The 16,335-nt window shown below is 42.7% G+C and overlaps 1 protein-coding gene across 1 annotated transcript in view; it reads left to right on the forward strand.

Moving 5' to 3' along the window:
• Positions 1 to 16,335, forward strand: part of PKD1L3 (polycystin 1 like 3, transient receptor potential channel interacting) — a 78,703-nt gene that overhangs the window by 19,865 nt on the left and 42,503 nt on the right. The window contains 9 exon segments of the mRNA XM_059877311.1: positions 1,098 to 1,225; positions 1,310 to 1,436; positions 2,049 to 2,177; positions 2,528 to 2,747; positions 3,684 to 3,877; positions 8,385 to 8,615; positions 9,788 to 9,889; positions 10,311 to 10,489; positions 15,177 to 15,323. Of these exon segments, the coding sequence (XP_059733294.1) occupies positions 1,098 to 1,225; positions 1,310 to 1,436; positions 2,049 to 2,177; positions 2,528 to 2,747; positions 3,684 to 3,877; positions 8,385 to 8,615; positions 9,788 to 9,889; positions 10,311 to 10,489; positions 15,177 to 15,323 (1,457 nt within the window).

The following is a 16,335-nucleotide window of genomic DNA, read 5'->3' on the forward strand; positions in this document are numbered from 1 at the left end:
ATGTTTTTGGATTGTAAAATGATGCAGCCACCTTGGAAAACGGTTTGACAGTTCCTCAAAATGTTAAAAAGAGAATTACCATGAGGCTTAGTAGCTTTATTCCTTGGTATGTACCCTCATAGGTCCACACAAAATCTTGTACCCTCGTGTTCATAGCATTGTTCAAATAGCCAGGTAGCCCAAAGAATGGGAGTAGTGCAGTGTCCATGGTCTGATGAATGGGCAAGTACAGTGTGGCATGTCCTTACTGATGGAATATTACCTAGCAACAACAAAATGAAGTACTGATACAAGCTACCACATGGATGGACCTTGAAAACACTATGCTAAGTAAAAGCAGCCAAACATAGAAGATCACATTTCCATTTATGTGAAATGTCCTGAAGAGGCAAGTCTGTTGACACAGAATGTAGTTTAGCAGTTGCCTCCTGCTAAAGTAACTCCTTGAGGGTAGGAGGGAAAAGGAGGGACAGAGGATGAGATAGTTCACTGGCATCACTGACTCAGTGGGCATGAGTCTGAGCAAACTCTGGGAGATAGTGAAGGACAGGGAAGCCTGGCGTGCTGCAGTCCATGGGGTCACAGAGAATCGGACATGACTTAGCGACTGAACAACAAAAGGTAAGTACCGGTGGGAGTGGGGGCTGGGATAGCAGAATGGACAGTGGCTGCCACTGGGTGCTGGGTTTACTTTAGTGAAGGTGAAAACGTTCTACAATTAGATCGTAGTTATAGTAGCACAGCCCTGAGAATATAAAAAACACTGAATTATATACTCTAAATGGGTGAATTATATGTGTAATTTCATTGCAAAAAAAAACTTTAGAAAACATTCATCATAAGCAGGTCTCGGGCAGCTTATGTCATGGAGCAAAGAAATAGTTCCCTGGGTGGCCCTCTTAGTTGATGCAAAGGATGATGCGTCCTTAGCTAGATGGCAAGTGCTCTCCGTGGGTCCTTCCAGTGAGTGTCACCTTTCATTTCATCACTGTCAAGGTCCTTGTCCCCTTTTCCTCCCTCTCAAACTGTTGTCTGACTAACACAGTACACCAAGGTTACATGAGCCACCTGGTATTGATGTTTCTCTCTAAGCGCAGGTAGAAAATATGCTGAAAATGTCCTTGCTGAGCCTTGGGAGGATCCAGGAGGCGTTTCTGCAGCAGAATCGATGTGCTGAGCCTGAGGTGACTCTGACCTCTTCCACTGCTGTCCTGATGCTGAGCAGGTAACAGGAGGGAGTTTCATTTTAGGCTTTGGACTTTTAGGGAACAAAGAGCAATTGATTTCCATTCGACTTCTTTTTCTTTAGGCAAAACATATCAACGTTGCCTCTGAGCTCTTACACCCTTGGTGACCCAGCCCCTGTGAGGTTAGGCTTTCCATCGGCGTCTGCCCTGGAGGAGCTCTTGAAAAAACACCCAGGAGTTGATGTCCAAGTGAGTATGAAATTGATTCTGATCAGAACGAACATGGGATGTGAAAGTGTAGGCTGAGAAGACAGAATGAGAGAAAGTCATGTGTGCTAATTTCTATTTCACGCTGGCAGGAATGGAGGACTCTTAAACATGACCCCTGCTAGAGGTTGGGAGCATTAAACAGACTTCTAGGTTTCACTACGCTTTTGGGTTATGATTTGAACTGATCTGAACTCTTCAGTTTTTATACAAAACTGGAAATCTCTAAATAATCATCAACTCAGTGTACCAACCTAGTCACGTCAGCATATTTAATTTCTTTCGGCAATCACCTAACAAACGGAAGTAAGATTGTAGCCTTATCCTGGAGAGCAGAATTCTTACTTCCTAGTAAAATGAATCCTCCAAGTACTGAGGTGAAACAAAAATAGTAATAATTCCGAGGGTCTCAAGCAAATGACTCATCTTTAATTAGCTGCTTCTTCCTTGTAGAATGTTATAATGAGAAATATTTCAAATGCTAGTCAGGGGAAATCCCAGCATTTACTTTGATATCTGATCCCTTATTACCTACAAGCGTGTTATTCATAAATTTGTGGGCAGTTGAAGAAGCTGAAGTGTTCTTGTCTCTAGGTAACAGGACTGGCTTTCAATCCCTTCAGAGACTTTGACGAGAAGAAGATTGTTGGAAGCATCGGGAGTGTGTTACTAAGCTCTAATCATAAATTGCTCCAAGTCCATGACTTAATGGAGGATATTGAGGTATGACTTGATTATTAGGGAATAAAAAAGAAGGAAATTGGATCCTGGAGAATAGAATGGGGATTTACAGCAACTGAAGGGAATCATTTTAGACTTATGGGCATGCTGTTGTTTTGTTATTCACGTCATTACTTAGGATTCTACAGAGAGACCCCCTCACACTTGGGAGAAAACATTTTAGGTCTGAGACTATATACTTCCTTGTAGATCCCTGGCACCGTGTTACCTGCTAGCATTCACAGAGGAAGACCTAGCAGGTTCTACTCCATTATCATGAAGAAGGCGTCTGAAAAGCAGCCATCGACGAACCCTCTTAAACTTGGAAATTAATGAACTGTCTCTTATTCTAGATCATGCTCTGGAGAAATACGAGCGTGGAAACCCACCGCACCAGCCTCAACATGAGCACAGACCACTTTACTATCACGGTGAACGTCACCTCCCTGGAGAAGTCCCTGATGGTGTGCATAGAGCCTGAAGGCCCCCTGTCACTGACACTCCACCTGGGGTTCCAGCACCAGCCCAACCTCACCCACTTCCACCTGCCGAAGGAGAAGGTGTCGCAGAAAGGTAAGCCCCAACTAGATGCCAGAAACTTTGGAATGCATGTTGTTCTTTTTTTTTTTTAACTTTTTATTTTGAGATAACAAAATACAACTGAGATCATTCACATGCAGTTATAAAAAGTAAAACCCAGAGATCTTACGTGCCTGCTGCCCACTTTCCCTAATGATTACTCCTGCATAACCGCGATTCAGTGTCACAACCGGGAAGTGACACTGACCCAATGCATTGATTTCCCTGGATTTCGCCAGTTTTACCAGCACTCTTGTAATCACTTTTCAAGTGACTCTTCCTGTTAAACAGAGCTGCTGAGCCAGCACCTCACTGGTGGCTGGCCAGCTACAAATTGTGTCTGCATCACCAGCAGGCTCTTTGCTGATTCCGAGCATGTCCTCTGTCCTCCTTGCTGATCTTGGCAATAATATGTCCTCAGAAACTGGAAGGGATCTTGGAGATCCTTCGGTTCAGATTTTGTGTTTGAAAGATGAGAAAACTAGCTTGTCTGGGTGACCTGCCTTGGCCCTTAGCAGTCAGCTGGTGAAAAAGCCAGGCCCGAAAACCCAGCCTCCAGTGTGCAGACCAGGACCTGGAGCTGCTCTTTGCCTGCCCACGTGTTGCCCTTGGGTTTCTCTTGTTACCAAGGTTCTCTTGTTATCATTTTGATGTGTGATTATTTCATTTTTCTAAAACTCATAGTATATTCTAATTCCTTAGACCAAAATCTTCATTTATCAAAAACATATAATTTTTTTTTTAATGGAACAGGAGTCATCCAGAACCCCAGATTATATCACCGGTCATTTTCTTTAAAACCATTTGTGATGCGAGGCTTCTTGTTTCCCATTTGTAAAATAATAACAATAACAGACCCTTCTGAAGAAAAGTTCTGATGGTATTTTTGTCCTCTTTGAAAGGCAGCTAAGCACTTTTGTTTGTTCTCAGATGAGGAATACACATGGGTGCTGACGCCAGAGAAACTGCGGTATGGGGTCGGCACCTACTACATAACAGCTGTGTTGGATAAAAGCAAAGAGGGCACTCAGCGGACGCCCACCCTGCTCTCGGTGGTCACTGCCGTCACTCAGTGCTATTTCTGGGACAGCCTCAACAGCATGTGGAAGAGCAGTGGATGCCAGGTCAGAAGCTGCCCACCTCTTTTTTTTTTTTAATATTGTTTTCATTGAAATATGGAGAAGGCAGTGGCACCCCACTCCAGTACTCTTGCCTGGAAAATCCCATGGACGGAGGAGCCTGGTAGGCTGCAGTCCATGGGGTCGCTAAGAGTCGGACACGACTGAGCGACTTCACTTTCACTTTTCACTTTCATGCATTGGAGAAGGAAATGGCAACCCACTCCAGTGTTCTTGCCTGGAGAATCCCAGGGATGGCAGAGCCTGGTGGGCTGCCGTCTCTGGGGTTGCACAGAGTCGGACACGACTGAAGTGCCACAGCAGCAGCAGCAGCATTGAAATATGATTGCTTTACAATATTGTGTTGGTTTCTGCTGTACAACAAAGTGAATCAACCATATACACATATCCCCTTCCACTCCCCTCTCTAATTCATCACAGAGCACTAAGCCTGAGCTTCCTATGCTTCACAGCAGGTTCCCGCTAGTATCTGTTCACACATGGAAGTGTGTATGTGTTAAGTTGCTTCAGTCATGTCCAACTCTTTGCGACCCAGTGGACTACAGCCTGCCAGTCTCCTTAGGCAAGAATACTGGGGTGGGATGCCATGCCCTCTTCCAGTATCTTCCCTGGAAGCATATATATGTCAGTCCTAATCTCCCAATTTGTCCCCTTCGCCCCCTGTGCCCACATGTCCGTTCTCTGCATCCACATCTCTAGTCCTGCCCTGGAAATAAATTCATCAGCACCATTTTTCTAGATTCCACATACATGCGTTAATATGTGATATTTGTTTTTTTCTTTCTGATTAACTTCACTCTGTATGATAGACTCTAGGTCCATCCACATCTCTACAAATGAACCAGTTTTGTTCCTCTTCGTGGCTGAGTAATATCCGTTGTATATATGTACCATGTCGTCTTTTCTATTCATCTGTCTTTGGACATTAGGTTGTTTCCATGCCCTGGCTATTGTAAATAGTGCTGTAATAAACACTGGTGTACGTGTGTCCTTTTGATTTATGTTTTCTCAGGGTATATGCCCAGGAGTCAGATTGCTGGGTCATATGGTAGTTCTAGTTTTAGTTTTTTAAGGAACCTCCACACTGCTCTTCACAGTGGCTGTATCAGCTTACATTGCCACCAGAAGTGTATGAGGGTTCCCCTTCCTCCACATCCTCTCCAGTGTTTATTGTTTGTATATGTTTTGATGATGGCCATTCTGACCGAAGTAAGGTGACACCTTATTGCAGCTTTGATTTGCATTTCTCTAATTAGTGGGGCTTTCCTGGTGGCTCAGATGGTAAAGAATCTGCCTGCCAGGGCAGGAGACACAGGTTCAGATCCCTGGGTCAGGAAGATCCCTTGGAGAAAGAAGTGGCAACCCACTCCAATATTGCCTGGCAAATCCCATGTACGGAGGAGCCTGGCAGGCTACAATTCCATAGGGTCACAAAAGAGTCGGACACAGTTTAGAGACTAAAAAACAACAATTAGTGATGTTGAGCGTCTTTTCATGTGTCTCTTGGCCATCTGAATGTCTGTTTAGGTAGAAGCTGCCCAATTCTGCCTCTCTCCCATTTCAGCTGGCAATAAACTCAGGGCCCCTGTCACCTCGTTTGGGATGGCCCAGAAAGAAAAAGCATCGGAAGGGAGATAAATCAGCCTAGATAAAAGGGGGATGTGTGTGTGGTGGGCTGGGAGAGCATGTCCCTTCTGAGCAAGCTTGTGCTTTAGATTTTTTTTCTTTTTTTTTCTTATTTCCCTGGGTCTTCATGGCTGCACACGGGCTTTCTCTAGTTGCAGCGAGCGAGGGCTGCTCTTCATTGCAGTGTTCGGACTTCGCATTGCAGTGGCTTCTCTTGTCGGGAATTACAGGCTCTAGGCGCATGGGCCTCAGGAGTTGCAGCACATAGGCTCAGTATTTGTGCACAAGGGCTTAGTTTCTCTGTAGCATGTGACATCTTCCTGGACCAGGGATTGAACCCGTGTCCCCTGCATTGGCAGGCAGATTCTTATGCACTCTGCTGCTGCTGCTAAGTCGCTTCAGTCGTGTCTGACTCTGTGCGACCCCATAGACAGCAGCCCACCAGGCTTCCCCGTCCCTGGGATTCTCCAGGCAAGAACACTGGAGTGGGTTGCCATTTCCTTCTCTAACGCATGAAAGTGAAAAGTGAAAGTGAAGTCGCTCAGTCATGTCTGACTCTTCATGACCCCATGGACTGCAGTCCACCAGGCTCCTCGGTCCATGGGATTTTCCAGGCAAGAGTACTGGAGTGGGGTGCCATTGCCTTCTCCGCTTATGCACTCTACTACCAGGGAAGTCTTTAGATTTGTGCTTTAGATTTGTCATTTCTTGCCCAAACATTAGTCCATGGTAAATCTGACAAGGTACATAAAATAAGGCAAGTGGTACATGGAAGTTGATCAATTCTGCAAGTACTAAATATGCGGTGAGTAAATGAGGCTGACTTTCTTTTGCAAAAAAGAGCTTTTGTCACTTCTCTGTCTTTTGGCTAAGATCAAGTGTAGCATCAGTTATAGTTTAGTAGCTGATATGCCCTCATCATGCCAAATGCCAGGCTGTATGAAGTACAAGCTGGAATCAGGATTGCCAGGAGAAATACCAGTAACCTCAGATATGCAGATGACACCACCCTTATGGCAGAAAGTAAAGAAGAACTAAACAGCCTCCTGATGAAGGTGAAAGTGGAGAGTGAAAAAGTTCGCTTAAAAGTCAACTTTCAAAGAACTAAGATCATGGCATCCAGTCCCATCACTCCATGGCAAATAGATGGGGAAACGATGGAAACAGAGACATACTTTATTTTGGGGGGCTCCAGAATCACTGCAGATGGTGACTGCAGCCATGAAATTAAAAGATGGTTGCTCCTTGGAAGAAAAGCTATGACCAACCTAGACAGCATATGTAAAAAGCAGAGACATTACTTTGCCAACAAAGGTCCATCTAGTCAAAGCTATGGTTTTTCCAGGAGTCATGTGTGGATGTGAGAGTTGGGCTATAAAGAACACTGAGTGTCAAAGAATTGATGCTTTTGAACTGTGGTGTTGGAGAAGACTCTTGAGAGTTCCTTGGACTGCAAAGAGATCCAACCAGTCCATCCTAAAGGAAATCAGTCCTGAATATTCATTAGAAGGACTGATGCTAAAGCTGAAGCTCCAATACTTTGGCCACCTGATGCGAAGAACTGTCTCCCTAAAGACCTCATTTTTTCACTCATATCAAAGAGTAACCACTGTCTGGAATTTGGTATATGCAGTGACAGATTTTATTTTCTTGGGCTCTAAAATCACTGTGGACAGTGACCGCAGCCTTGAAATTAAAAGACGCTTCTTGGAAGGAAAGCTATGACAAACCTAGACAGCATATTAAAAAGCAGAGACATCACTTTGCTGGCAAAGGTCCGTGTAGTCAAAGCTGTGGTTTTTCCAGTAGTCATGTACAGATTTGAGAGCTGGACCATAAGAAAGGCTGAGCACCGAAGAACTGTGGCTTTAGAATTGTGGTGCTGGAGAAGACTCTTGAGAGTATGTCAAAGAGATCAAACCAGTCAATCCTAAAGGAAATCAACCCTGAATATTCACTGGAAGAATTGATACTGAAGCTGAAACTTCAATACTTTGGCTACCTAAGGAGAAGAGCCAGTTCATTGGAAAAGACTCTGATGCTAGGAAAGATTGAAGGAAAAGGAGAAGAGGGTAGCAAAGGATAAGATGGTTAGACAGCATCACTGACTGAATGGACATGAATGTGAGCAAACTCTGGGAGATAGTGAGGGACAGGGAAGCATAGCGTGCTGCAATCCATGGGGTCGCAAAGAGTTGGATGTGACTTAGCGACTGAACAACAACAGATTCATTCTTTCAGCAAGTATGTATTGAGCATCTTCTACATACCAAGCCCATGTATAGGAGCTAGCGATGGATAGGACAGTGCCTAGTGAGGAAGATTGGTAAACATGGATTCATGAGTGATGGTTTGCATGCTCTAGGTCTTTGTGTAAATGGTGTCACACTGTTATATCCTTTTAAACTTGCCTTGTTCACTCAGCATTGATATATCCAGGTTGATATATCCAGCTTCAGTCCATTCATTTTATCTGCTGTATAGTAGCCCATTCGTTTGCCCCTACTTCCTTATTGACTTGTTTGCATGTTCTGCTGTTAGCAGACACAGAGGTGGTTCTGGTTTCTCCTGGTTTTACCCAGTGCTGACAGAGACGTCCTTTTTCACGTTTCCTTGTGCATGTGTGCAGAGTCCTCAGGATATGCATTCAGAACTGGAGTCTCAGGATCCAAGGAGTTTGTACTTCTTCTGTTTTACTAAATGCTGCCAAGCTGCTGTGCCCATCAGTTGTCCCAGATCACATTAACACCAGCGGAGGATGAGCCACCAGACCTTCTTTTCCAAATCTGTGTGTGTGTTTATGTTTTACGTGTGTCCCTTCCTTAGCATGCCGGTCAGTCAGTCACCATCTTGACTGTCATTCCAGGTCGGGCCGCAGAGCACGCTGGTAAGGACACAGTGTCTCTGTAACCACCTGACCTACTTCGGCAGCGATTTCTTCCTTGTGCCCCGGACGGTGAATGTGGAAGACGTGGCTGAGCTGTTCCTTCGAGTGACCAGCAACCCGGTCGGGGTGTCCCTGCTGGCCAGCCTTGTCGGAATCTACATGCTCATATTCGTGTGGGCTTGGAGGAAGGACCAGGCCGATGCACAGAAGGTGATGAGACTTTGATTCTGAAAGCTCTGTCACAGTGTCTTGAGTATGTTGAACAAGAGGAAGGAAATAAGAGATACCTTTATCGAAAAGAGGCAGGTGAGTGAAGTCACTCAGTCGTGTCTGACTCTTTGCGACCCCATGGACTATAGCCTACCAGGCTCCTCTGTCCATGGGATTTTCCAGGCAATAGTACTGGAGTGGATTGCCATTTCCTTCTCCAGCGGATCTTCCCAACCCAGGGATCGAACCCAGGTCTCCCACATTGTAGACAGACGCTTTACCTTCTGAGCCACCAGGGAAGTCCACTTTATTGAAAAGAGGCAGGTAGCAGATAGTAAAAATTCCAGTGGGACTTCTCTTAACATTTCTCTCCATGTCTACTGTCTCAAGGCCCAGGGATTTATCTCTATTTCTCCATTTTTTTTTTCTTTTAGCCAAGGTTGAATCTTCATATGATTCATTTAGGTCAGGAATAAGCCAAAAGAAAACACACAGAGAATTTAACTATAATCAAATGCACATTTATCTCACTTAATACCTTGGATATGAAAGTTATGGATAAGTCCAAAAAGTTATAATTTAATGTAACTGCAATATGTAAGAAACTTGTATAGAATCTTTTTTTAAACAAAAAATCCTTTGACAGCTTCCTTCTAATTTCTGTTCTATATCTTTCTCATCCTTGCTTCCGTACATGTGGAAATTCTAGAATATGCGAATATACTGTGGGTGTGGAATTACCAATTTTAGTAAATAAAAATACAAGGCACCCAGTTAAATTTGAATTTCAAATAAATAGTGAATGCATATTTAGCATAAATATGACCCCAAATTATTAATCATTTATCTGGAATTCACATTTAGCTAGGTGTCTTATATCTTATCTGATAACCCTTTCTGGGTGGGGGGAAAATGGAAAGATTTAGAGGCCCAAGACCCGATCAGTTGATTTTATGACTGTTTCATTCTCGTGACATAAACCCTGGACTTTCAACCCATAGCCCCCACTTTTATCACTTAACTTAGGTCTGCTTGTCTGTTTTACCTTCTCCCCCATCTCACCCTTGCTTTCCTCGGAGTCACCAAAGCTGCCGTGGTGTATCCTCCTGCTTCTCGCTGGGCTGTAAGGAGTGAAGATCTGCTGGTTTTCTTGATTGTGCTTTTTCCTGCAGGTGAAGGTTACCATCCTGGCTGATAATGACCCCAGCTCTCAATTCCACTACCTTATTGAGGTCTCCACGGGCCATAGAAGAAGGGCCTCGACGACAGCCAACGTGAGTGCAATGAAGGTTCTTCCCTCACTGCTCGGCGCTCTCTGCCATGCGAGCTGCACTCCGATACCCTTGCTGACATCCTGGCACCCAGTCATCCTTCACACAGATCCTGGAGGGTGGTCGTCCTGGTTCTCAACTCTCCATCTAGGCCTTCTCTGACGACCCAATGGTTGAGACTCCATGCTTCCACTGAGGGGACGTGGGTTCAATCCCTGGTCAGGGAACTAAGATCCCATATGCCATGGGGTGCAGCCAAAAACCTTTTAAAAATTGTACATTTGAAGAGCCCTTTCTGCTTGTCTAAGACCCCAGGACCTCATCTCAGTACAGTTTTCTCTGTCTTCATCTTTCCCCTTAGACATAAATCAAAAGACTCATGTTATAACTTGCCGTATCTTATCTTTTCTTTGTCCTGGTTTAGGTAGTCATCACCCTTTATGGATCAGAGGGGCGGAGCGAGCCCCACCACCTTTGTGACTCCCAGAAGGCAGTCTTTGAACGCGGGGGACTGGATGTGTTCCTCCTGGGCACTCCATCCTCTCTGGGGGAATTACACAGCCTGCGGCTCTGGCATGACAATTCTGGCACCAGCCCTGCTTGGTAAGTACCCGAATCAGGCTGGTGTGCTGCTTCTCTGCAGCATTCTGGGGAAAGACCTGCACGGCATCACAGTAAATAACTATAATGTTTTGGATCAAATAGTAACAAATACCTGTTTGATTCTAATTTATTTTTCTTTCTTTTTAATATTTTCTCGACTGCACCGTGCAGTATGTGGGATCTTAGTTCCCCATCAGGGATCACACCCGTGCCCTTGCATGGGACGTGCGTGTCTTCACCACTGGACCACCAGGGAATTACGTTAGATTTTCATTTCAAAGCTGTCTACACAAAAGAAAACCTGGAAAGAAATATTGAAAATTAAGATATTTTATGAGAGGGAGAATGATAGATTTTTTTTTAAACATCTTTTAAATTATTTATTTTGGCTGTGCCAGATCTTTGTTGCAGTCAGCAGGGGCTACTCCCCAGTTGCAGGGTGCAGGCTTCTCATCGCAGCGGCTCCTCTTCTCGTGGCTCATGGCCTTTAGAGTGCGGACTTGGCGGTTGTGGCGCACGGGCTTAGCTGCCCCGCAGCATGTGGGATATTTCCAGACCAGGGATCGAACCCGTGTCCTGTGCACTGGCAGGGAGATTCTCAACCACTGCACCACCAACGGAGTCCCAGATTTTTTTCCATCAAACATGGTCACTACTGTGAACAGAAAATAATAACAAGGAAACATTGCCCCAAAGTACCATAAGTTAAAAGTATCTCTAAACACAAAAAGCATCTTTAAAGAGTATTTAATACATGACTATATAGAGAATATACTTTGGGTCAAAATGAAGAGCTTAAGGAGAGGGGAAGGAGTGGAATTACAGTCGGGATGTCCCGCAAGAGTCAGAGAAACGGTCAGTGCTGAGTGTGCGTACCTGCCCTGTGCTGGGTCCAGACGCTCCCACATCTTCCTTCAGCAGCACTCTGAGAATTATGAGAAGTGAGTGGAGAAAGTAGATGATAAAAATTAATTGAGGATGAAGATCATTGGTTTGTTGGGATTAGGAAAAAGGAAGGCAGTGAAGTCAGAGGTCTCAGTGTGTGTTAGTTGCTCAGTCGTGTCCAGCTCTGCAACCCCATGGACCCATGAACTGTAGCCCACCAGGCTCTTCTGTCCTTGGATTCTGGCTTGCCTTTGGATCTTTCTGACCCAGGGATCGAACCCAGGTCTTCCACCCTGTGGGCAGATTCTTTACCACTGAGCCACCAGGGCAGCCCCAAAGATCTCAGACCCAGGTTTGAGAACTGACCCAGAAACAAGTCAGTTGCTGAATATTTCCCACCTGAAAGGAATATGCATCCAGCCTAAAATTGTTAGCACAAGAAGTCCTTCCCAGGAATTCCTTGGCAGTCCTGTGGTCAGGACTCCACACTTTCACTGCCAAGGGTCTAGGTTCAATTCCTGGTTGGGGAACTAAGATCACACAAGCTGCATGGCACAGCCAAAAAGAAGTTTTAAAAAAGTCCTTCTCTGCTAGACTAGAGACACCAACCATAAGGCCAGGACAGCCCGATGATTTTCCTGCTGCTTCCATCCTGTTCAGGTATCTACACAACAGTTGGTTCTACTGTTGTTCCGCTTTCTTTTATAAAGGTAAATAGGGTATAATAAGCACTTGAAAGATGCTCAGCATCATTGGTTATCAGGAAATGCAAATTAAAACCACAGCAATAGCAGTAGACACCCACTAGAATGAGTAAAACTAAAAGGTGGAGTGAGGGTGGGGAGCAGTTAAGAGCTCTCACACGCCGCTGGAGGGATGTAAACCAGTACAGCCTCGGTGAAGAACAATTTGGCAGTTTTCTTGTAAGGTTGAACATACGTTTACCCTATGACCCAGAAATTCCACTCCTAGTTATTTACTCAAGATAAGTGAAAACGTATGTCCACTCCAAGTCTTACACAAATACTTTGATAGCAGCTTTATGAAAAATAGCCTCAAACTGGAAACAACACAAATGTCCATCAGCTGAATGAATAAACAAATGTTAGTGTGTTCATTTGGTGGAATATGACCCCTGACAAAGAAGAACAATCTACTGATACAGCAACATGGGCGAATCTCAGAAAGCATTATGTTGAGCAAAAGAAGCCAGACACACAAGAATATGTGAAATTCTGAAAAAAGCAAATTAACAACAACAACAAAAAAAAGCAAATTAACCTGTAGAGAGAGGAAGTATGTCAGTGGTCACCTGGAGCCCAGGGTGAGCCTGAGGAGGGCTGACTGGAAAGGGGGCAGGGGAACTTTTCAGGGTGGCCATGGTGGTGCTTATTATACAGGTGTATACAGTTGTCCACAATGCAGTGAACAGTACTTTTTATTTTTATTTTTTTGGCTGCACTCCATGGCTTGCAGGATCTTAGTTCCTCAACCAGGGATCAAACTTGTGCCCTTGGCAGTGAAAGCCCAGAGGCCTAACCACTGAACTGCTAGGAAATTCCCTGAACTATATTCTTTAAATGGGTGCCTTTTATCCTATGTAAATTATACCACAACAGAGTTGATTTTTTTTTCAAGTGTGTTTATAAGGGGAAGTCTAGAGCTATATACACTAAATTATTACCAATAGTTATCCCTGGGTAGTAGGATTATGAATTTTTAAGTTTTTCTTCAGGGTAGTTTTAGTTACTTCCAAAAGTTTTAACAATATTTTATAATTATTAGAAATACATTTTTTAATTTAAATAGATATTTCTCTTTGAGGAAACACATAAAGGAATTCACAACACATAAAGGAATTCACACCTATATGATATTTTCCATTTTTCTTTTATCACTGGTTTATATAAATTCTAATTTTGTATGGAGTCTTATAATATTTTTTGACTTATAATGACTTTATGCTCCTCATGGAATAGCAATGTTGACTTAGTCGTATTTGTATTCTCAACAGCACATACAGTGCCAAAATTATAGTAGGACTCAATATTTGTTATAATTGATAATTACAGTCTATTGTAACAATAAATATTTGTTACAGTTCTCAAGAATTACCTGTTCACTTCTAGACTTTGTTATTAAGGCTCTTTCAAAGAATTTTTTTAGTCAATATTTTCTTTTCTTTGTTTAATTGCAAAAGTAATAGATGTTTGAATACAAAAAACTTGGAAAACACAGAGAAGCAAAAGAACTATCCACCCCCAATAAAAAGCAGACTGCCAGCATATTTTCTTAGAAAATGACTATGCTTTCTGTATCTTTATACTGATCGTACTGAATGTATCAACTAGATTGTTCTGACACACATTAGATTCTCTGTTTCTTTTCTGTATGAAAGGAGAGCAGAGAAAAAAACGGTTGACTAGTTTCTCACCAATCAGAAAATGAATATTTTCTCTTTTTTTATACTTTGCTATTAAATGAAAGCTTTAACAAGTAGCTAAGTTTAAATCAAATGCAACTTAGTCACTTGTGATTATATTAACTGCTTCAAAAGAGAGTCCCAGAAATAATTTTAGCTTTAAAGCGATCTGTGCTCCTCACACAGAAAATAACTTCCAAAAAAAGAAAAAAATAACTTCCAACTAAAATAAGAATTTTGACCAGAGAGATTTGAATGGTTTCGTATAGACTTTTGGAGAAGTAGCATCCTTTCAGTAAAGGAGATTAGCTGACTAGGTGCAAGGTGAAGTCAAACAGGCAGAGCAGAGGTTCTGCAGGACAAATTGGTTGATGGTTGAAATCAGGGGAGAAGACAGAGACACATGGTTAAAAAAAAAAACGGGTTGAAAAGAGGATGAAGTTTCAGGACCTGTTGCTCTGAAGCCAAGATGAAGCCACAGACCCAAACAAGACAAGTCATTAATATAAACATTAAAGCCCACTCCCCATGTACACCCCCTTAGACCCTAGTGGTGAAAGATGGAGGCAGATGGGATATTTACAAAGGTGGTGGGGTGCTGTCACTGTAGAAAGAAGAAATCTTAAGGAATAGAAACACACACTGACTATTCCAGGTTATGGAAGTCTGCATTCTGATATTTGGTACGTGAACTCCTTTAGAGGTTGGGAAGGAAAAAGTGGGATCAGATCTCGTTTCTTTCTTTGGCTCTTGCCCCTACAATGAAGCAGAATCTGTTTACTTGGACACCCTCTGTCAATAAAAAATTTTCTTTTTTTATTTTTATTGCAGTATGATTGATGTACAATTTTATATTTGCTTCAGGTCTGCAACCTAATGATTTGATGTTTGTATGTATTGTGAAATAATCACCATAAGTCTAGTTAACAAGCATCACCATACATAGAGAATTTTTTTCTCGTTGTGAGAGTTAAGATCTGCTCTTGTAGCTGTTTTCATATATGCGACACCATATTATTAACTACAGTCGCCATGCTGTATGTTTCATCCCCTTGGCTTATTTTATAACTGGCCGTCTGTACCTTTTGACTCTCCTGACCTTTGCCTTTACATTCCACATATAAGTGAGATCATATCTGTCTTTGTCTCTCTCTGACTTATTTCACTTAGGCTAATGCCCTCTATTCATGTCACAAATGGCAAAATTTCATTCTTTTTTTAGTAACTGAATGATATTCCATTGTATACGGTATATATACCACATTTTCTCTATCCATTCAGCCATCAATGGACATTGAGGTTGCTTCCATAAGGTCACTGCTTATTACAGCAATTGATTGATGCCCACCCTCTAACATGATTGTCTTTATTTTACTATAGGTATGTAAGCCAGGTGACTGTCACTGACATCGCAGGTAAAAGGAAATGGCATTTCCTGTGCAACTGTTGGCTGGCCATGGACCTTGGAGACAGTGAGCGCGACCGGGTCTTCATGCCAGTCTCAAAGAAGGAGCTCTTTTCCTTTAGGTACTGTTGAGAAATGATGTGCTACCTGTCTCTGAGGCTCTGTTCATTTTCTTCATTATTTTTTCTTTCTGTTCCTTGGACAAGACAATTTCAACTGACCTATCTTCAAGTTTGACCTATCTTCTTTCTCCTGCCAGCTCACATCTGCTTTTGAGCCTTTAGTGAATTTTCCATTTCTTACTGTATTTTTCAGCTGCACTCTTTCTATTTGTTTTGGTTTTTTTTTTTAATAACTTCTGAGAACTTCCCTGGTGGTCCAGTGGTTAAGACTCCACACTTCCAGTATAGGGGGCAACGGTTTGATTTCTGGTCAGAGAGCTAAGACCCCCATATGCCTTATGGTCAAAAAACCAAAACATGAAACAGAAGCAAAATTGTCAAAAATTCAATGAAGACTTTAAAAATGGTTCACATTTTAAAAAAACTTTTAAAAAATTAGTTAAAAAAAATAAAATATTCTCTGGGGACTTCCCTGGTGGTTCATTGGAAGACTCCACACTTCCAATGCAGGCGGCACGGGTTTGATCCCTAAACAGGAATTAAGATCCTGCGTGCCACACAGTGCAACCAATAATAATAATTTCTGTATCTTCATTAATACTCTATTTAGCAAGACATCATGCTCATTTACTTTCCTTTAGTTACTTCAACATGATTTCCCTTATTTCTTTGAACATATTTAAAATAGCTGATTTGAAATCTTTAGTAAATCCAGTGTCTTGGCTTCCTCAGTAACAATTTGTTGAGTGTGGTGTGTGTGTGTGTGAGGGAGAGAGAGACTTTGTTTCTTTTCATGTCTTGTGATCTTCTGTTGAAAACCCAACATTTTAAATAATGAAATGTGGCCACTCTGAAGATCAAATCTCCTTCCTCTCCCCCAGTACTTGTTCTTAGTGTCCGTTATTGTCCTGTGTCTGTTTCGAACTAATTCTATAAAATCTGTATTTCTATCATATGTGAAACTGAAGTTCTTGCTCAGTCAGTTCAGTGGGCAGCTAACAGCTAGACAGAG

This window comes from Bos taurus, chromosome 18, assembly GCF_002263795.3.
Source record: "Bos taurus isolate L1 Dominette 01449 registration number 42190680 breed Hereford chromosome 18, ARS-UCD2.0, whole genome shotgun sequence".
NCBI lineage: Eukaryota > Metazoa > Chordata > Mammalia > Artiodactyla > Bovidae > Bos > Bos taurus.